Source organism: Amphichorda felina (assembly GCF_050947745.1).
Source record: "Amphichorda felina strain 45539 chromosome Unknown scaffold_5, whole genome shotgun sequence".
Classification (NCBI taxonomy): Eukaryota; Fungi; Ascomycota; class Sordariomycetes; order Hypocreales; family Bionectriaceae; genus Amphichorda; species Amphichorda felina.
The window spans coordinates 1,176,628-1,197,844 of NW_028145045.1; the positions used below are offsets into that span (position 1 = coordinate 1,176,628).

General features: G+C 50.4%; 4 protein-coding genes across 4 annotated transcripts; all 4 read right to left on the reverse strand.

Moving 5' to 3' along the window:
* Window positions 1-10,317: 10,317 nt before the first annotated feature.
* On the reverse strand, window positions 10,318-10,911 carry ACO1O0_005220 (uncharacterized protein; the record flags this gene model as incomplete). The annotated part of the gene is made up of 1 exon (XM_083194645.1): window positions 10,318-10,911. The coding sequence occupies one exon, from the start codon at window positions 10,909-10,911 to the stop codon at window positions 10,318-10,320; it is 594 nt and encodes a 197-aa protein (XP_083049558.1).
* Window positions 10,912-15,511: 4,600 nt separating this feature from the next.
* ACO1O0_005221 (uncharacterized protein) lies at window positions 15,512-16,276 on the reverse strand (the record flags this gene model as incomplete). Its single annotated transcript, XM_083194646.1, has 1 exon — window positions 15,512-16,276. The coding sequence occupies one exon, from the start codon at window positions 16,274-16,276 to the stop codon at window positions 15,512-15,514; it is 765 nt and encodes a 254-aa protein (XP_083049559.1).
* Window positions 16,277-16,780: 504 nt separating this feature from the next.
* On the reverse strand, window positions 16,781-17,701 carry ACO1O0_005222 (SDR family NAD(P)-dependent oxidoreductase; the record flags this gene model as incomplete). The annotated part of the gene is made up of 3 exons (XM_083194647.1): window positions 16,781-17,020; window positions 17,101-17,348; window positions 17,407-17,701. 3 exons carry the CDS (start codon window positions 17,699-17,701, stop codon window positions 16,781-16,783), a joined length of 783 nt encoding a protein of 260 aa, XP_083049560.1.
* Window positions 17,702-18,967: 1,266 nt separating this feature from the next.
* Window positions 18,968-20,618, reverse strand: ACO1O0_005223 (uncharacterized protein; the record flags this gene model as incomplete). The annotated part of the gene is made up of 3 exons (XM_083194648.1): window positions 18,968-19,464; window positions 19,533-20,338; window positions 20,416-20,618. The coding sequence occupies 3 exons, from the start codon at window positions 20,616-20,618 to the stop codon at window positions 18,968-18,970; spliced, it is 1,506 nt and encodes a 501-aa protein (XP_083049561.1).
* Window positions 20,619-21,217: the final 599 nt, after the last annotated feature.

Below are 21,217 nucleotides of genomic sequence, written 5' to 3' on the forward strand. Positions count from 1 at the left end.
AGTAAGAACAAGCTGGGCTGGGATTGGCGGCTCTCGGTGGTCACACGTGCACGTTCTGAGCTCACATGTTGAGATACTCTTAATATTGGGATTCTGAGACTTTGAGGGAAACTGCACTGGTGCGCTGGGGTTTCAAGGGGTATGATTGAGGGTCGATCTCGCAGGATTCGCAACGCCTTCGTTCGTCAAGGGAGAAGAAATAAAGTCTAGGACCGGGTGCTGGCTTCCACCGTGACTCTGGTGAGGCATGGGGCCACTAATGTTAGTCCGCAAGCTGAACAACTTACCGTACAAAGGTTGTGGCTAAAAATAATGATCTAGTAAATGTCAGTACTTATCTTACCAACAGCAATAGACGATGTTATCATGTATTTCTGTTAATGGGAAAGGTACATGATGCTTTTGGCCATAACCTGCGTATGAAGACACCGAAAACGCCCGTCTTCTCCGCAAGGATCGGTCCTGATGGGCCCTAGCCGCCTGCTTGCGCCTAATATCTTATCCCTGCACCCTGAGCAACACCGAGGGTTTCTATAGCTGGTCGCTGCTGCAATGATGCATAGGTATGTACGGTACTCTTACGTTGGGCGGCAACAGCCTCATCAATGCGTCGTGGAAACACTAGGTCTACATAGATGTAGGTATATGACTAAATGGCTGGGCATGAGGCAGCTTGAGTTGGGCTGCATGGTGTACAATATCATCTCAGCTAGAGTTGAAAGATCACCAGGATAAATAAAGGTTGCGCATCCTCCCTCAGTGAGCCGATTGCTGGAGCAGAGTGCCTCACTGTCCAATGCACTAGGTACTTGGAGTATCTTGTACCTATTACCTATCTCTACACGTCTTACTACGCCCACCTACCTTATCTACGGGAATAACGTTGTACAAAAAAGGGTCAAAGTTCGGTGAGTAAGATAGTTCCAATTTTTCTTTCATTTGAGTTTTATCGGAGGTGCAATACCAGAGTTGCGCTGGTTGCGAACCGCGTACCCTAAGGTACAAGTACCTAACTAAGGCTCCGAAATGCGAACCGCCCTCGGGTCGCGCCCCCTCAATGGCTGCCTCGAATGATTTTCACTCAAAAGGATGGGCATCCAGAACACTGCAGGGGAGAACGACCGTCCGGCCACCTACTTTTTCTATCTTCTTTTGGTCAGTGTCTGCCAGAGGTACGCGTCAAGATATCCTGGCTGTTCCGTGGTAGTCCACCTTCATACGTTCAACGAGCAGAGAGCCCTGGCTCTTTGGCTCTCCCAAACCCCACTGTCGGCACAGTGGGACGCGGCCAACCTACCTAAGTAGCAGCTGCAATACGATGTCGTATGTCTTGACTACTCGACGCCCCCGCCTGGTGTCCTGTCGCCTTTGCCCTCAACTCTTGGAATCCTTTCGTGCATCTGCTTACGGCATGATTTGCAGACCTGTCGCCCTTTAATAAAGCATCACCAACGCTGTAACTGTGTCCTGACCGCTAGAATCAGAACATCAATGCGATCGCACAAGCACCACCGGTCACCATACGATGAGTCGATTAGAACAGGGTTGGATCGCACACCTGCGCAATATCAGCCGGCAGAAGGAAACAGAAAAGGGCAAGGCTGTCGAACGTCCTGCCACTGGCAGGTGCCCGCTCTGCCGTTTAGACGTTGTGTACAATCTGGAGACATTCAAATCGCACGTGGTGGGGGATGCCTCCAGGCATGCAGGTCTAGCGACCGACACGGACATCCAAGATGCCTTTGACAGGATAATACCCAACTCTCCGTGCGTCCCATTCCCTATCTCAATCTTCCAGCGTCCCAACTAGCCTAACCACGTCGCAAGTTAGAATTCCCGTGCCAGGCGACGAGCCACCGCGCGCAGCAAAGAAGCGACCCGTGTCAGGCGCCAGCGGGGACGAGCTAGAAAAAGCAGACGCAATTATAGATGTAGCAGACGATGGCCCACGTGAGGCTAAGAAGATTTGCTCCCCTCCAGCCTCGGATTCGCAACAAAGAGCTTCATCTCCGCCAACTCCGACTCCCCCAGGACACCGGAGTCGCGCACGGCCGCCCACGCAGTCTAACGACTTCGATCGTGGTTACAGTCAAGGGCAGCCGTCAAATCGACAGCTTTTTGATCCCACCTCTGATGAACCTCGCACCAGCAGGCCGGGGCCTGGAAAAGAACCTCAAAAAAGACCGGGCCGCGCCCGACAGTCACAAAAGGCAGAAGTTCCGGATCTCTTTCGCGTACAAGTTGACCCTGAACGCCCACATACATCGCTCGTTTCGCAGCCAGAATCGCAACCTATTTCCCATGAGCAGCTGGTTGCCGAGGTCAAAGGGATCTATACGGGACTTGTTATGATTGAGGCTAAGTGCATCGAGGTGGATACAGCACAATCTTCCAATACAGAACACCAACCTGGCAGTGAACAATGGCAAGCATTGATCGCTTTGCACCGAACACTGCTCCATGAACACCACGACTTCTTCCTAGCCAGCCAGCATCCAGCTGCAAGCGAGGCTTTGCGACGTCTAGCAGCCAAATACGCCATGCCTGCGAGGATGTGGCGCCATGGCATACACTCCTTCTTAGAGCTTCTACGGCATAGACTGCCTGCATCTTACGATCAGATGCTAACTTTTATTTATATGGCGTACGGGTTAATGGCTCTGCTTTATGAAACAGTCACTGCTTTTCAAGATACATGGGTCGAGTGCCTTGGTGATTTAGCCCGGTATCGTATGGCGATCGAGGACAGCGATATCAAGGACCGCGAGACTTGGACTGGAGTAGCGCGGTCTTGGTATAGTTTGGCTTCTGAGAAAGCACCTACGACCGGGCGTCTATACCATCACCTTGCTATCCTCGCGCGCCCCAATGCAATTCAGCAGCTATACTTCTATACGAAGTCATTATGCGTTCCGATACCATTTCCCAGCGCGCGGGAGAGCGTTATGACGCTGTTTGATCCTCTCTTCAGCGATAATCCGCCACGGTTACAACCCATCGATGCAGCCTTTGTAAGAGTACACGCGATTCTGTTTTCTGGGAAGCACGAGGATCTGCTTGAGTCGTCCATGGAGGAATATCTGAGCCTCCTGGACTCTTATATTGCGCGCACAACGAAAAGATGGCTAGAAACTGGGTAAGGGTTCTTGTGTTTCGGTTTTCGATCTCTACCTTGCTCCAAAGAAACAAATGTGGCTAATGCGCGATTAGATACCACACAGCTATCCCGTTAGCCTGCTCCCTCCTAGGCTATGGATCAGAAGATAATTTCATGATGCGAATCATTCGCCAGCGTCCAGAGCTGATAGATGTGAATATGGAGGGGAACTCGACCTTGGAGAGTGGACCTGACGACAAGTTTACTAAAGCAAAGGCATTCATGATCTCAGTCTACAAGATCACGGTTCGTCGCTGGGGAGATCCTAATACCTTGCCTTTTCTTCATACGATATTGGCTTTTATGCTCCATGTATCACGGTACCCAGGGGGTATGGTTCACCTAGAGAAGGAATTTCCGTGGAAGTTAACGGAAACTATGCTCAACTTTCTGCATCAGTCAAGCACATGCTCGTCTGAACTACGAATCGACCAGGAGGAATTCCCTGGTGCGCAAAAGAATGATTCGCCACGACCGCTGCCAGAGGACTTTGCACTACGGGGCCTCGTTTACACTGAAGATTATTACCCCGTGTCGTGGTTCAAGAATAGCAAAGTGGAGGAGGATGAGAAATATTTCGAGCTTGCGTCCATGACCGATCAAAGGAAGGAGAGGATCCTCTGGCTGGGCCGTAGGCTGGCAGCTTCGGGTAAGTGGTTAACATGGGACGACAGGATGCGAAAGTTTGGAGTCGCAGAGGCCTATGCAAATGATATGGAAGACGAGCAAGAGCAGGCACAAACACAAGGTTAGTCTCGTGCTCTCTTCCCTTGAACTCTTGATTTGCAGATGTTGAGATTATCCTAGAAGCAGGGATGACGGATGTAGCCGTCTAGGCATGGGCCAAGCCACCCAAATTGCCTCAACTAAATGGCTGAAGAAGTGCAAATACTTCTGCAGTTGAGAATAGTGATGACAGCCGCTGGATGGAGGATAGTAAACAGGATACCCCTGAGGTCGTGCTTTAGATATTTTGAGACCCTGAAGTAGATGGCTTTGACGTACAAGAAGTCAGGGGGTCATTTGTCGAGCGAGTTTCATCAGGGCTGTCGAAGCTTAGTCGAAGCCTCACTGATACAGCAAGGATAGGATACTGTAATGATATAGGGATTAATTACCACCCCTGTATCATGTATTTGGTTGCACGAACCCGGCGGCCGATAATCTTCGTCGACGTCGGATTCTCATTTGCATGGTCTACTCCGGAATGGACTGAACCGAACATGGAGAAGAACTTTAGGATGCAGTCACTGTGGATGGACACTGTTGAAAATGGACACTCGTTGATATCTTTTCTTATGTAGCTGGTCTTGTGGCCATCAACAACGGTTGAATTGGACCTGGAATTGGTATGTTGACATGAATCCATGATACGCAATACCCATTCCTGCTATCAGTGCATGAACCACTACGCGTATTTCCATATCCGAAACCAACCATGTCGCAGTACATAGTGAGGTCTTTAGCAAGACTCTCCTGTAATCTGGATCATGCATGTGATGGGCATGTCGTGTACGAGGAATATATCCGTAGGCTGCCTAGTTTCAATGGGAAGGCGGAAGGCGTCAGATGAGGGGATTTTGGATGCATCCAATGAGGACATCATCTCCCTCCCCTTTGATCATAGCGCGGCTGCCTTGCTGTCGCCAAGCCAACCAACCACCGCCAGCTATTGAAGCATGCTGCTGGTTGGATATCAAACATACCTTACCTTGGGTAGGTATCCGTAGTTGGTTCACTAATGTTGAACAGCCGGCTGGGGAAGGAGCTCTATCCATGCATGGTCACCGAAGGACGCACCCGGCTTGAATGTGAGGCGAATGTGGGGGTGCCGCATCTTCATTTCATCTGCATTTGTATTTGCTTATTGTAAATGCATTTTGTACCCCGCGAAGTAGTTGGTCCTATTCATATCCATGGCGGGTAGATTGGACTCGGTCAGATGATACGTGCGGGCGCTGCCGACGGCCGTAAGGCAATCAATCATGGGGTCGTGAATTTGTTACAGGCCACGCACCAGGCTGAGTCGGCCGATGGGAAGGCTGCCATATGATGCCTGTCAGCCGTATCAATAACGCCATGTAGGTGTAATCATATTGCCATCTCGGCCCGCGCTAGGGCGACCGCCATTATGTTGAGCTGATATGGGAATGATGCGATGCTGCATGGTAAGTTCTAGAAGCATACCTGGATATTCGAGAAAGGGGTTCTAGAAAGGCCCCGGAATGTTCTCTTGCGGGGGATGGACGAAATCTTCGAACCGTGCGTATGCTCCGACTGGGCGGAGCACCTCGGCAACTCGGCCGGATAACTGGGTATGACCGGCCAGCCTGGCCGTCCACGGTGCGGCTGCGGCTGATGTTGAAGACAGTTGCCTTCAGCACCGTTCTGTCAATACATGTATGTGGTGGACAGGACTACGTGCATGCCCCATGATCTGATCGTTTGACAGGAATCCTGCACGTGGATGACCTAGCGGGTTTCAGACTTACTAGTAGGTACTACCTAGGCAAGGTACGTAGTATCAAAACCTCAACCTACTACTAGTAGTAGTAGGTGTAGTAGTAGAAGTGTGCGGCCCGGTGTGTCTTGCCGGGAGGAATGTACGAATGCGGCTCTGTTGCCTGGGCCACATGTGCTATTTTGAATCAGCTGTACTACATAGACAATACAGTTATTCATCTACTTATTTCCTCACTTTGCTTTTTTTCGGTGCTGTACTGCCCTTGTGTCTTGTTAGCCTTTCCGGCCAGACTCGCTCTCTCAGATCTGCAAAATGTTTAAACCGAAATACCAAGAGCTGACCAAACCCTCAGCATGATACTTCCCTTCATGGACAAACGGGCGCAAGGCGAGCTCTGACAGGATCCACTACCCAAGGCGACAGGATCGTATTATTAAACTTGACCACGTTGTTCGTCATAGTCAGACATCAAAAATGTCTCCGCCCCGTAGTATCCTTAAAGTCCAGGCTCACATAAGCACGTCAGCAAGGTTGGATATAATTGTCCGGAGCCTCCGATGAAGACACCGTAGCCAAGATAATGAAGAGTCGGGCCCGGGGCTGTGTAATCCTCCGCGTACACCTGACCCTCGCGACATTACGAATATTATTACGACAAAAACACGATCTCTGTAAACTGTCGTAAGCTACCAGAAAGGAATTACCCCACTTTTGCACAAAGGTCCGGGTCAGCGACTTTTGTTTCGGTGAGATTACGCCGTCGATTATTGCCCCCAACCCTTATCTAAGCGGCTTGGCTGGTAGCTTACGACAGTTGAAGGAGGTACATGTACAGATATATACGCATATACGCATCACGAGATGGCCAGGCCATGCAACTGGGGAGCTTTTGCCTGCATTTCCCACGGCGTTACGTGTACGAATGCCATGATTCTCTGGGCCCCATCATCCATGTCAAAAGTCCTAAATCAGGCAGCCAGACTGTCTAAGTTTCCTTCGTACCTAGGACTGATCTCACTCATAGGCTTTTCTGGGCGTTAGATATGATGATCAGCCGCGACATTCGCGGCTGGAAGGGTGTTAGGTCCAAGTCCTCAATGGGCATCAGCTCACCGTCTTTTTGCAGCGAGCCCACTTGTCTACTAGTACCTAGCCACTCTGGCTTACCAAAATCATGCTACGCACGCCCTGCGGACACCCGGCCGCCGGTTCCCGGCGGAATCATCGCCTGGGGCCTTGGTGGGCACTGCTAGGTAGGTACTAGTATCTGTGGCTAGACACAGGCAGCTGGACATGCAGATGGATTTGCTGCCCGAAGCCGGTGCAAATCGGACGCAGTAGATGATGCCTGCCAATTTAGTCCGGTTGCCTTGCATGACAGTACAGCAGTATTCCACATCAAGGGATGGTTCTCACACCTTTGCCTTCTCTTGTACGTGTTTGGCGGGGAAGGTGGGGGGGGGGGGCTTGTTGTTGTTACTTCCCAACACATTCGAGATGGGCCCGATGGCCCATATTATGAATCTCGGTGGGGTTTATCTGCAGAAAGGAAGACTTGAATCAATAAGTCTTTGCCAGGTTCACTGTCTATCGTAATCCTACGTCACATTGCAGTTCGGCTATGATGTGGTTAGCCTCAAAAGCGCATTTAGGCTCTCGTGTCAAAGTAAGAAGGGCATATAGGTCTATAAATGCCCCGCAGGAAGAAAGGAGATTGCATGATTTTGATCAAATTCAATTGGATTATTCTATCCTCGGCTGCATTTTGGTGAAAAGAAGGCTGCATCCGAAGCAACAGCCATGCCGAGGGCCGTCATAGACCCCAATCGCCCCGTGATTTGCCGCGCATGGCTGGGCACCAGTGCAGACAACCGGGCGTGTTTTAAGCTGTTTGGCCCGTTGCTCTCACCGGTAAATGGGCTCGTTGAGAGAAGGGGCAGGGAGGAAAGAGAGAATACACACACATGGCGGGAGCTGGGCTGCGATGTTGGCGGACGGACATCAAAGGAGACCCATTATTATAGCTTCAAAGTCATAATGCAGACATCCGGCCACTAGTAACACAATACAGGGGTGTTATTAACCATATCCTACAGGTTAGATACATGTCCACGGTTAGAAAATAATAGAAATCAGGACAACTATGAATTCTCACTTCACTACTCTCCCAGACCAAGATAGAGAGAATCTCACAAACTAGCTTAGGCCGGTAATGGCATTCTAGTAACTACATGAAGAAGATGGAACAGATAGTCTTAAATAATACAAAGCTACTTAGTTGTTAAATATCCCCTCCTTTTATTCTTCTGGTGGTAGAGAGGTTTGTTTCATAGGATTGACTGATGTCCCTTTTCCTAAACATTTCAATATGACATTGTATTATTGATTCCGTATCTAATTATTTGCAAATACTGATGACCCATGTACACCCTAGGAACTGTTCATTGAGTAGCTTAAGAGAATGCCATAGTGATTGTTAACACAGTCCTACCCACTAATAACATTCATTAGCTCCTTTATAGCCTTCTCGAGGCCCCTTCAAGTGACTGTTGGTATCGACTGTCTAAATATACCTTGTTCATTTCAATAGAAATTATTATCAATTTTATGATTATAGGAATTGATATCTGGAGAGCTGCATTTAGTAGATATATTGTTAGTCTGTTGTGGGATTTCTTCAAACCTCCAACCATAGTAGCCGCCATTGGTCGATGTAGTCCCCAGAGTGACCATAATTTTCACTAGTACAGAGACATGCGCAATTAATACTAAGACGTGCAGGTTGACGGTGTAGTTTGAACAGGTGACCGGAATAGTCACGGGTTGGATTGAGGCTGGTTTCATCTCCGTAACAATTCAATCACAACAACCGGTATTTGGATCTCGCTGCGCGTTCTCTTTGCTTTTTAAATGGGATTTTGTTTCAGGAATCTTAGTTCTACACACTCGATCAGTCGTGTCGCGGCTAGAGTTGAATTTCCTAAAAGTTTTCTGTCGTCGAGATTCGTGTAGTATGGTACATGTATGCTCACAAGTACTACGTATTACTGCTGGATCCTCTCTTTAAGGCATCCTGTGCGTTGTATATATTAATTAAATTCCCCTTAGATATTCTTAAGCTAGTTTTGAAAACATTTTATCTTGACTTTTTGGCCGCCTGATGTATACTGCCGATGCTCATGTTGGGGGGTGGGGGAGGGATTTAAAGGGGCGTATTTGTCTTATCCTGTTCATAATGCATACGAAAAGCCATCAGATCTCTAGGCTAGAGCTTAAACCTCCAAATCTTAGTTTAATGCGAGACAGTGGCGCAGATCATTTCCCTTGAGCCTTTAAGTGCCCAGACAACCGTAGCCACCTGCATGATATTTAACCCCTGGTTGGGTCCGTTCTAGATACTAATGGTCGGTGCTCTCCCCGCTATATTGATTTGGGGCCGAAATTACATCAAGGTAGAGGGGCTGGGCGCTCGGGAGTTTGTTCTTTGAGTAGAACTTGACTGTGAACTCGTGTTAGCCATTACTGCCCATTGCCCTAGCCCACGAGGTTACTAGACAACAATCATTGGATTCCATACAACAACCAAATTCCGCTTTGATAAACTCCTCATTGTGTGTATGGTTAGGCTAGTAAATGGCCCCATTCTCTTGATTGACAGTTTGTCATGTTCGCATATGACATTGCTCACTAGAAGTTTCCTAAGAGTAGAGAGGATCAAGATGAATGGTCTAAGCCAGAATTGTCGACGTCTTTCAATTTCGATTAATGGATTTGGGCTGGGTGTAAACAAAAGGCATTTTGCCATTAGATTCCAACCCCTCCCAAGGGATAAAGCGTCTTTCGATACAACCTTCACCTGTACATGTACTTCACTATCTATTTTCACACCTTTAAATTGATGGCTATCATTATTCCTTTTCAACCCGAAGAGGAGCAGTTTTGGGCCTACGACAAGGTGGAGGTCCATCCTTCAACTTTACTACAGTAACCGGAGGCCGAAATGCGTGCAACGTCTGCCCAGGTTTTCTTGGACCTCAACGGAGGTGCTTCTGATTTTGGTCCAGTATGGGAAAGTCACCCAGGTGAAGAAATAATGCGGCAAGGGCTCTAGGGAATTGAAAAGCATTACCTTGTGCTGAAATGCAAGTCGAGGAACCTGTTACCACAATGCTACACAAAGTTTAACCAAACTTATCTGATGATGGCATTTCCATTGCTGAGGATCCTAAAATTGTTTCGTCTACGATTCATTAAATCATCGTCGTTTCTTCTCAATCAATCAAGCAATCAGTCAATCAATCCATCACCATTACCGACTAGAATAAGACGACCGGTTCCCCTGCCACACCGCTAGGTACTAAGGAACGCGGCCAATTATTGATAAGTAATTGCAATGGTTTTGGGTTTGGCTAGGGAACTAGGGGCTAGGTCTAGCTAATCAGGCAATTATATCTACCACTATCCGCTGCTATCGCCATAATAAGCGCTATAATGTTGCTGTAATAGGAACTATAGTATTGCCATGATACGTATATAAAGATTATCGGAATGAGGGTAATAGTACTGTAGTAATATCGCTATGGAAAGTAAACTAATATATGATATAAACATCTAAATCAAGACATTAAACCAGCCATTCTTTTTGTCAGAAGAAAAGGTAAGGTGTTCTATGTTCACATTCATCTATCCTTCATAGCTAAGAAGGCCCCTCACCTGCTTCATCGACAGTCTCACCCGTATCCTCAACCACGTGGAAGATTTCGTGGGCAATCAGCCAGGCATACAGCTTGCCACACTGGCCCGCCGTCTGCAGCGCCGCCTTGAGCACATCCCAGCTGCCAAACAGCTCCCGCAGACTGACCGTGTCGACGATGATGGCCCAGTCCGAGGGGGCCAGCGTGCACAAGCCGCTGTCGACGTAGCAGTCCGGGTGCGTCCCAAAGGCGTACTTCTTGACCTCGTCGCATGTGGCCTGCTGCTCGCCCGTGGCGTAGGGGACAAGGGCGTTCTGCAGGCACAGCATGGTGTCAGTGATCCACTGCTGGCCAGCGGGCGACATGCCCCCTGCGACGTCGGCGAAGAGAGTGCAGTAGCGGAGGCCGTATCTGATGGGGTAGCCCTGGTCACCGCACCCTATCGCAGCCTCGAGGCAGTCAGAGTAGAAGGTACATGTGTTGGGCTGGGGGTTGGAGCAGGCGTCTCGCGTGTGTAGGCTGCTCGAAATGCGGTTTGCGACGACAGCCCCAGGGAGTGAAAGAACAAGGCAACAGTGCCTGATGGGGTTCTTCATTGCGCCTGTCGTGTTTATACTGCGTTGAGAAGATTCTGGGTGCCTGGGAAATGAGATGTTGCCCCGATCCGGGGTGGTTGATAAGATTCGCGAGGAAGGAAAGAAGCAATGTTTTACGAAGAGGCGATGTTTCATATATTCAACTTCAAGATGCACATGGGCATAAAAGCAGTCTTATGACAGGAATCCTCCTCAGTCTCACGTGCCGTCCTCGGTCTCACGTGCTTGGAATCTACATGTACCTAGCGCTATGTCTTTAGTTGGTGAAACATGAATGTTTATTAGATTTTCGACGCCTTCGGCCAAGGCCAGACGCCATCTAGAGGCATATCGTCGTATATGGCATTAAACCTAACATCCGGATCGGCCGCATCATACTGATAGATACACTGGTTATCCCAATTCCAGGCCCCAACCGCGGATATACTTTCCATAGATAGCCAGTCCAGCCTGAAATTTCTAAGTGTTGATATCGTCATACTGGAAACTTTCAGCTCAGCGACCCACTCCGGGCCTTGGTGGTCCTGGCCGAGGTCCTCCAGAATGTAAACCCTCATATGATTCCAGCCGTCTTTTCTCTAAAGGCCCTAGATCACGAAACCGCGCTCCTTGCGTATGTTGGCGGTTGACCAATAGAGACCTCGCCTCATAAGTCGAGGTATATTTTTCGCGTGGTTTTCTATCCTTGCCTCCCACTGTTCTTGACTTGTAGTGTAGTTTTGCCGAGATTTCATCCCAGGCGCAAGAAGAAGCGTCTTCTGCGAAAATTCGAATATCAGGTTTGGCCGAGGAGAGGTCTTCCAATTCTCAGGGCACTTTCGGTCCCAAAACGCATCTTGAACTGTGGCTTCTTCATCTGGGGGCCGGGTGTCGTAGGGTGGAGGCTTAATGTTGTTCACCTCCTGTTGTGTAGTCTTTGAATCCGATGATGGGGTCATCATGCCGATTGAGGAAGAGAGTCGGGGGATCTCTAGTTACTAATTTTTGACGGTGCGGGAATGGTAGATCGCAACAAGAGGATAGTGACTATGTGTGTGTGAGAGAGAGAAGAGACGAGTGCAGCGAGCGGGAATTGAAGGTTTAAATAACTTAATAGAATATCGGACCTGCCGTGGAAGTTATTTTTGTGCGTCAATATGAATAATACTCCCGACCTTCATGAGGCTGGGACCTTATTTTATCCTTGTTTCTTTGTTTTTGTTGTTTACTTTAGAACCTAGGGTATGATTGGGGGGATAGGATGTCAGGGCTTGAAGTGTAAATGCATGTCCAACACCCGTGGCAGGATCATGCTCGTTGACTTAACCGTACATGTATATATTCACTTTACCCTACAGCGGTAACGGGCTCTTGAGTAGATAAAAGGGGGAGCTGCTAGTAAAGGTAGCCAACGTGACTAATGAAAAGAGTAAGAGGGGAATATCTACGGGACGGCGTTGTTAGCAATGATGTGTCACCAAAGAAATGCTTAAAGCTGTGCTATTTTATGCCACGTATTATCAACCGAATTTTGCTTAAATAGGTAGCTATAATATAACGAAGGTGGCAGCTGGGACGTGGTCAGGGTGGCGCCACACACGTCTTGAGTTTGAAGGGTACCTAGATATGTGTATACATAGAATTGCCCCCTGGGCCGTCATTGTTGACACGGCCATCCTTGCCAAGTAGCAGGTAGGTACAAGGCCACTTGTTTAGGAGCGCCTGTCCAACATTCGTTCAACTTAAAATTGAAATGAGGCATGCGCAAAGGAGTGGAGGAACTGGGTCCTCTGGAAAAGGAGATTACGACCTAACTCCTAGTGAGCCAAGAAGAAAGCCTGTTGAGAAAGACCCGAGGGCGTGGAAATTTACGTGGCAGCTCCGAAAACATGGTAGCAGGAACGAAATTGCCCAAGTAGATGTTCCTAGCTGACTTGTCCCGTGACACCCACTGGATGTATATCTTGGGGCTCGCCTCAGGCACTTTACCTTTTCCTTCTTCCTCTTGTCATAAGTTACGATATATAAATAACACCATAAGCCATAGGGCATTAGGAGTGTGACCCATCAACGATTGCTTCTATTCCTTCCCCTTCTATCTCCCAACTGTACGTGACTGCCATATGACTGGTACTTGCGCTCGATAATTCAGGAATTCATAATTCAGGCAAGAGAACTAAGCTACAACTCCCTGTACTTTTGTACCAGGGCCTGCTCTTCCCCGAGTAAACTTGCCTGCGAAATGAAAGAATGTTTTTCAATCGATAGTGGTAGGTGTTTATGTCTGATGATATCCTAACATCCCATGTGTACATAGCATGTTTTACTCCTCCTCAACGTCTGCTGCTCATGTAAAACATTTGTTTTATAACTACATGTACTCATAAATTTATTTTCCGGAGAAGCTTTTATAAACCTAGCAGTAAGGTCATCTGTCAAGGATTACAAGAAGATTGTAGGGCAATAGACACGCTATCGGGACGGGAATGATGCTGCAGTCCAGTTGGACAACATGCACCTGGCTTGGGCGGAGCTAAGTGCCTAGGTGGGCAGGTAGGTGCTGCTAAGTAATGCATTCAGGAATAAACTAGGAAATGTCGAGGCAGACCGTGGAAGTCATGGATCAACTTGCTCTTGCTCTGTCAAGGAGTCAGGGTACTGGCAGGATGCACCGCAATGTTCTCTCGCTTTGTTTCCTTTCTTCCTCTTTGTTCTCGCAGTTTTACACAGAGCTGGAAAAGTCCCATTCTTCGATTCATGACAATGTTCTCTCGCCTTGTTTTCTTTGTTCTTCTTTGTTCTTCAAGCTTTACACAGAGCTGGAGTAAGTCCCATTCTTGGCTGCATATGGCAAGGTTAATACACGATGTATTAACACTGATTATAGAGACAAATACCTAAATAATAACGTTCAAGAGAAAATTGTTAAAATGGTTAGTCCCCGAGCGTTCCTCCAGTAAGTAGCCCCCATTTAAACCCCATAAATTCTCAAGAACACTGCTAATGATGAATATTATAGCCAACAGTACAATCTCATCTCTGTGGGATGGGGGAGGGTCAGTCGGCCGGCCACAACGGCCATATCAGGTAGGCGATAGAAATATTCATCGAACTTCCATAAACTAATTGAATGGTGTCTAGGCATGACATTGTGGCGCGAAGGCAATAGAGGGCCCACGGGGACGTTCAGCCGGGGACGTTGGGCCGGGCTCCTCGAGCTCCATGAGTATTGGCTGCAGGTCGATATGTCGGCCTGTTTATTACTTGTTTTCTTTTTGTTATCATACTGATATTCATATATTATTATAAGTAGCGGACGTAGTGTGGTAATACAGCGGTGGCAGCGGTATCAATTGGCATCCGGGCGAAGGAAGACGGGGAAAGTGGTGACGGAGATGGGAAATCCTCTGAGTCTCTGACATTGAAACAAGAAGACTTGGGAACTAGGTATTCTGGGATGAGTCTTGTTCCCCAGATAACAAGGATCATCGGTGAGAAGGACAAATCCGACGTCGGTGTTCGGGTGGATCACGAGTCGCCTCAGATAGAGAGCGACGACTTACAGCGGGAGTGTCGATGATGCAGAAAATTGATCATTTCTCATTGTCATTTGGTAGATTGAGCTTGTCATCACAAGCCACCTGGTTTTACTATGTATGTCCTCGGCAATCAAAAGTGGTTCTATCAGCGTGCTGTATCCAATCCTCTTCTAGCCTCACCATTGCCTCCCCCAAGGCCTCATCAATCCAGACAATCTGTTTCAACTGCTGCACCATCCCCTGCCAATCGAGGTTCAGAGTTTCCATCCTTTGAGAAATCCGAGCGACCAGCCATTCCCGATCGTGGCCTCGCTCATGCAGTGCCCCCAGCACAAGCACCCACAGCTCCAAGTCTTCCAGGCCACTCCAGTCAACTTCAACCGCCCTGAGGAGGTTGGGTATTCGCCCAGAGTAGTTGAGTTCCCACTCGTAGTTCCCAGCCACTTTGGATATGATCCCAAGCATGAATAACAGAAGCCCCAGGCGGAGAAGTTCGTTCAGCGCGGCATGGCCGGGGGAAGACGAGGAGACGACTCGGTGGACGGCAACTCGCGGCATGGAAAGGAGGCTGTGGGCCGCCACGAGAAAGTTGGACTGAAGGACCGGATGTGCCAGCCATATTGAATACGGAATCGTGAGGGCTATCTTCCCCACTGTGGACATGCGCTCGAAAATGGAACAGAGAGTCGCAAAGTCAGCTGATCGATGCTGCAACTCACCAACGGCTTTCGAGGCGAAAGGTGCTGTGCACGACGACGGTAGCCCCCTACGCATCGAGGCAGGGACAGGGAATTTCGGCGGCAGGTCTATGGTTATTGAGCCGACAATGCCACACCTGATGAAGGTAAATAAATATAACAGGATCGCAGTAAGATTGGGGGGCCAGGCTTACCACACGAGCCCTCCTAGGATGTACTCGGAATTCACGGACTCTATACCGCCCCGGCTCTCCACCATTGACCTAAGCCCGTCCATATGCGCGGACCAGCGGCTGTGATTCTTCAATCCAAGCTATAAGAAACATGGCATTAGTATCATCCACAAGGTCTCGTAATGAAAAAGAAAAAAAAATCGGGCAAAGGTCATAGCCTCACATCATAGCTGGCCATGCCCGCGACTACGCCAATGATGCGATCACCAACGGCTGCCGTGGCGCTCGCAATCTGGCGACTGATGAGCCGGAGGGCATTGGTGTAGTACCCCAGCGCGTACGGGTTCTCCAGCAGCGTGGGCCTCTTGCACAGGCCGATGTCGTACACCGCCGAGTCTGCGAGGGCTATGTACATTGCGCCGTCGTCCACCATGGCGAGGGTGAAGCAGAGCCTGCGCAGCTGCAGGCACATGGGCGAGTCTGGCCGTGTCACTGCATCGTACGCATGCGCGCACGCACGTTTAGCGGTTGTAAGGAGGACACACGCAAGCTGGGGGAGGGGGATTCTCATACAGAAATTGGTCATCTGCTGGGCTCGGGCTGCGAAATGCTGAGACAGGGCAGTGATGGGGGACAGTCCAAACGGATCGCGCGGCCGCGTCTGTTGTGGTTCGGGGATGCTTAGGGGATCCATCGCATCGGCAGTAACCGTGGTATTATTGTTATAAGAGGGCTGTGACGATCGAGGCTGCGGCGGTGGAGGCTCCGATGGCGTGCCATGCCGGTTTGGCGTTGGCTTGCGCCTTCGCGAGGCGCCGATGTCCTTCATGACATGACGGCTGATCTTGCGACGTGTATTCCGCTCCCTGATGTCGTCCGGGTGGGAGATGGTGACGAATTCAAGGCCTGCTGCCCTGGGCGGGCCAACGCCCGGGGGGTTCTTGGCAGTCCTGGGCGCTGCCGGCTGAGACGCCATGTTTGTATTATTATTAATAATATTATTGCCCATGATCGAGCGTAGATGGCCGTCTTGGGATCCCGGGCTTTTCGCAGGCTGCCAAGAGTGACGCTGGAGAGAACTGGTAATAATAGCACGCGATGGGTCCATGCGAGGTTTAGTACGGATAGTTCAAAAGCAGCCATCGCAGAATTTGTCATCCACATCTCCACAGAATTAGGTTCCTGGAAGCGCCGGCTGTTGGGTGTTGACTTGAACATGTGGGGCTTTCTTTGGTGTCAACAACTACGTATAAAGTACCTAGTACTCGTGGGAGACGGACAAAATACCCGTGAAGTTCAGTCCATGGTGCTGCATCTGAGAGAAACATGTTCGAATATTCAGTCGGTTCAATTCGTCACCCCTGTTCGAAGCCCCGTGTAAGCCAGGCTGCCACATACAATGCCGTCACGCTCAGACATACCAGTCAAACTTGTAGTAGATGTCTATTGATCTCTATGGTAAGACGACCGTAGCATTGGATCACAGACCCGTAAGGCCGCCGCTGACCCCGATATACTGTCCGCTAATCCACCTTGCCTTCTCCGATACCAGCAGAAGCACTGCATCGCCCATGTCTTCAATCGTCCCGTACCTATCAGCGGCCCTCGTATCCGCCAGTTCAGGGCCCATCACCTCGTCCACCAGTTCAGGCGGGACGATGTCGGTTGCGACGGGTCCAGGCCCGATGGCATTGACAGTTATGCCGCGGCTGCGACCCAGCTGTATCGTTGGAAAAAAAAAGGGTAGGTTAGCACAAAGTACTTGGTACGTGAGCATTTGCAGGGGAGGCTCTGTCCTACCTCGCTTGCCATGGCCCAAGTCATGACGTCGATGGCCGCCTTGCTGCCGGCATAGATGGAAATCGAGGGGTGAGCACGCTTCGTCGACGACGAGGAAACATTGATGATCCGGCCACCCGAGACCATGTGCGGAACTGCAGCCTGGCACATGTAGATGGTGCCCTTGATGTTGGTGTTGAGCGTATGGTCGATCTGTTCCGGGGTCGCCCCCAAGACCCCTCCGGCATACCCGACACCGGCATTGTTCACTAGTAAACCTGTCAGACGCTTACTTGGTATTAGGTATATACCCAGCTGGCCTCTTACCGAGAATGTCGATGTGATCCACCCCGAATGCCGCCAGCGTCTCCTTGACGATAAACTTGGCACCCTCGGGTGTATCAACAGATGACCTGATGAGGGCTACTTTACCGCCCTGGTCCCTCAGCGACTGGGCAAGGGCTTCGGCGCGGGCCGTACTCGACTCGGAGACGTAGTTGATGACGACCCGGGCGCCATTGCGAGACAGCGCTGTGGCAATACCGGCACCAATGCCATTTTCGCGCCCGGAGCCCGTCACAATAGCGACCTGCCCCTCCAGGGAAAGAGTGTCGGCGACCATGATTATCAAAAGGTTGCGATCTTGGAGATGAGTGATGGATTATGGTATGAATTATGGTATAAGTAGGATTGCTGAGGCACGAGGTTTGCTGGTTTGTACGGAATACATTTGATGAGGCCATGACTACATGTAGTATTTATAGCCTTCACGATATCTGGTGTTTTTCTCTACTCGTGGTATTCTTTATTGATGACGAGGAGGCGCATTCTGGCATTGCTCAGCAATTTTGTGTAGCCATACTTTATTCGGAAAAAGGTCGTTATCGACGTGTTCCCTGGCGTTCCGATAACTTCCAAGAGCCCATCGTCGTCCACTTGGTAATCCACCAATACTGTGTGTTCAAGTTGACGCGGGTTATCTCCGCCCGGTCTTAACGGCGATTTCCTAAAATGGCAAACGGTATCCCTGCATTTCACTGGTGGCCTGGTGGACCGGTGGCCTGGTGGGTCTCAACGCCTATGAGGAGTACAAGTTTGTTGAGCGTGCGAGGTCTTGGGGGGGGCTAAATACTAGTAACCCAAGCTAAAAGTAGCACTTTTATAGGGGGTAATACGTACGGAGTGCAGTATAGCAGCATAACCAACGCACTGAACTACGGATACTGCGTAAAAGTCCCGTTTGGCCCACTTTTTAGGCCTACTCCTCTTGGCCGAAACGAGCAATCACTTCACAGAACCGAACAAATGGAAGCGACGCTTGGTTCTGCACGACCAGGTAATATTACGTGAGCACCTAAACACGCACAGAAGCTTTTTTTCAAGGGATCAAGTTAATCGAGCAGTTTGGCGGAGTGCCAAGACCGGGAGTTTGGCGGATTAATGGGGTATATCCGTACTCCGATACGATACGGAGTACGGACATGGAGTACGGTATTCCGTACATGCCGGCCGGAATTACAGAAGTCGCCACGCCTGCGACTCTCCCGGGCCCCACTCCCGTTCTCGTATGTACGACGGTGTTTCACATAGGCGTTACCCGTACTAGTAGCAAGAGAGTAATACTACCTAACTAGTTGTGGTTACATCAGCACTGACGCAGCTACTCTCAATACTAGAGAAAGCTGCATGAAGCCGGCAAGATAGACTGTGGACGCTCATGCATAATCTAATTCGGAAAATAAGGACATAGACGGAGTAACAATTCAGTAACATAGTCTGCAGGGTAAACCAATGTATCGTTGTTGGGCCCAGCTCATCATCATTCTATCTGTTAGCTGTCACATGCAGTATTCAAGAAAAATAGGATGCCTATATCTTTCATTGAGCCTTAGGCAGTTCTAGTGTACATGGAGTGCTGCCTCCAGCGAGACCCGTATCGTAGAATCAACACCGGTATCAGGGCCAGAGGCAGGCAGCCAGCTCCAAGCAAGGTGAACCCCAGCCCGTAGCCGAGGCCCTCGATCATGACTACGGTCATGAGGGGCAAGAAGGCGCCGGCCAGGCAGCGAGTCACGATGATCCCGGTGACTGCGGATGCAGAGTACAGGCCGCAGGCGTCCACCACGTACGCCATCAGTGGCAGGAAGCCCAGCATGAGCGAGGTGCGGATCCACACGACGGACAGCAGCAGGAGAGGCAGCGGGAGCTGGTACTCGGCACACCAGCCATAGAATGCCACGGCCGGGGGGAGTGTTAATGCACCGGCAATGGCCATTGGCAGTCGGTATTCGGGCAGCTTGGTTCCGTTGTTCGCGGCACTGAAATTTATGTATATCGTATCCAGGTATCGGTTGCAAATGAAAATGCCGATGGAGGAGCCAACGCCTTGTGGGGACAAGGTCAGCCTAGATCCTAGCAAGCCGCGGGAGGGTGGGTGGCCGACACAGACTTACCATTTGCCAAGAAGGCATAGCCTGTCATGGCTTCTGACAGTCCATACACGTGTTGAAGAATGCCCGGGAGCGTCACGGATACGATGTAGAAGTAGGTGAAAACGACGGAGCCGAACAGGGAGAGGGCCATGAGGATGCCGGAGCCGAAGAGGACCATGGCCGGACGCCGGATGGAGGTCCACAGGCTATCCGAGCCGTTGTCGAGATACCCACCCTTACCCAAGCTGGCATCATCGGCCCGGGCATTTTTGGCATCTTTGGTGTGGCCGGCCAGCCTCTTCCGGAGGATAGTCACCTTGTACGTCTCCTGGAAAAACATCCAGAAGGGCGTCTGGCACAGGCCCGCGAGCAGGGTGCTCGTCCACAAGACGGTGCGCCAGCCCAGCCTCTGCGCGACGGCGCCGCTGAAGGCCGGCCCCAGCGTACCGCCGGCGAGCGTGGCGAACATGAACATGCTCATGGCCTTGCCCCTCCTCTCCGGCGCGAACATGTCGCCGACGATGGGGGGGTTCAGCACGTTGGACGACACCGACATGCCCGTCAGCGCACGCGCGGTGATGAGCTGCGTCGTGTTCTGCGAGAGGGCTGCCAGCACGGTCCCGAGGATGAAGAGCATGTTGGTGATGGTGATCAGGGGCAGACGGCCGTACATCTCGGAGAGAGGCCCGATGAGGAGGGGGCCTGCCGCCTCGCCGAGCTCCCAGATGGTGATGAGAAACACAGAAGCTGGGTGGGTCCCGTTGTCGCCGTCCAGGTCGCCGACGACTCTATTCGCTATCGGAGCTATCGAGATGCAGGTAAAGGTGCTGGATTGTCCGGTCAGCATATGCGCGGCGCGGGTCTGTTGTAGGTGCTTGCAAAGGATCCGAGGCTTGACACATACACCGTAAAGGCCATAGAAGCCAGCAAAACCACAATACCCCATTTGAACGACTCTGGCCACTCGCGTGGGTTGTCCGGGTCGCCACTGGGACTGAAGCTGAGGACGTTGCAGGTATCGTCGTTGTGAAAACTTCCACGCCGGTCTGCTCTCCCTGGAGCGAGCAAAGGTGTGGTGGTGGTATCTTCCGGGTCGCGAGAGGCCATTGTTAGGTCTTTGGAAGTGTCGTGCCGGGCAGCCAAGTTTGTTCTATCGTGCGTGCCCAAGCAAATCAAGGAGACGGGAGCAGAGATGAGAGGGACCCGACCCCGAGATGGGATCCCCAAGGTGTCACCACGCGAGTGTTCACGGCCTTGTGCTGTTATCATACTTGCAACGTACTCTCAAGCTGATATACAGGCACCGTGTCCAATCAGCGAGGGATGACACCACCCAAAGATCTGCCTCGGATCTCATCCTGGTCCATCTCCTCGTTACCAGACACCAATCGAGAGCGCAAGATTCAGTACTCAGGGATCGGCGGATCCGGGACTTGTACGAAGTTTGTGGCCGAGACCAACACAACAACTCATTCTATACCTGCCTCACTAACAGCAACATACCAAGATCCCGGTGCGCTGCTATTAGTGGAGTAGGTATAGGATAGGTTGTTGGTTTTGGCCGGAACCTTTGTTCGAGTAGGGTAGTCACTCAAGCTGTCCAGCCAGCCCCAGTTCGCCTCTTTGGCAAAAGTAAAGTTTAAAATGATGTCGGGACGCATCGGGAATGGAGCCCAGCGCCATGGCCACCAAGAAGAAGCGCAGTG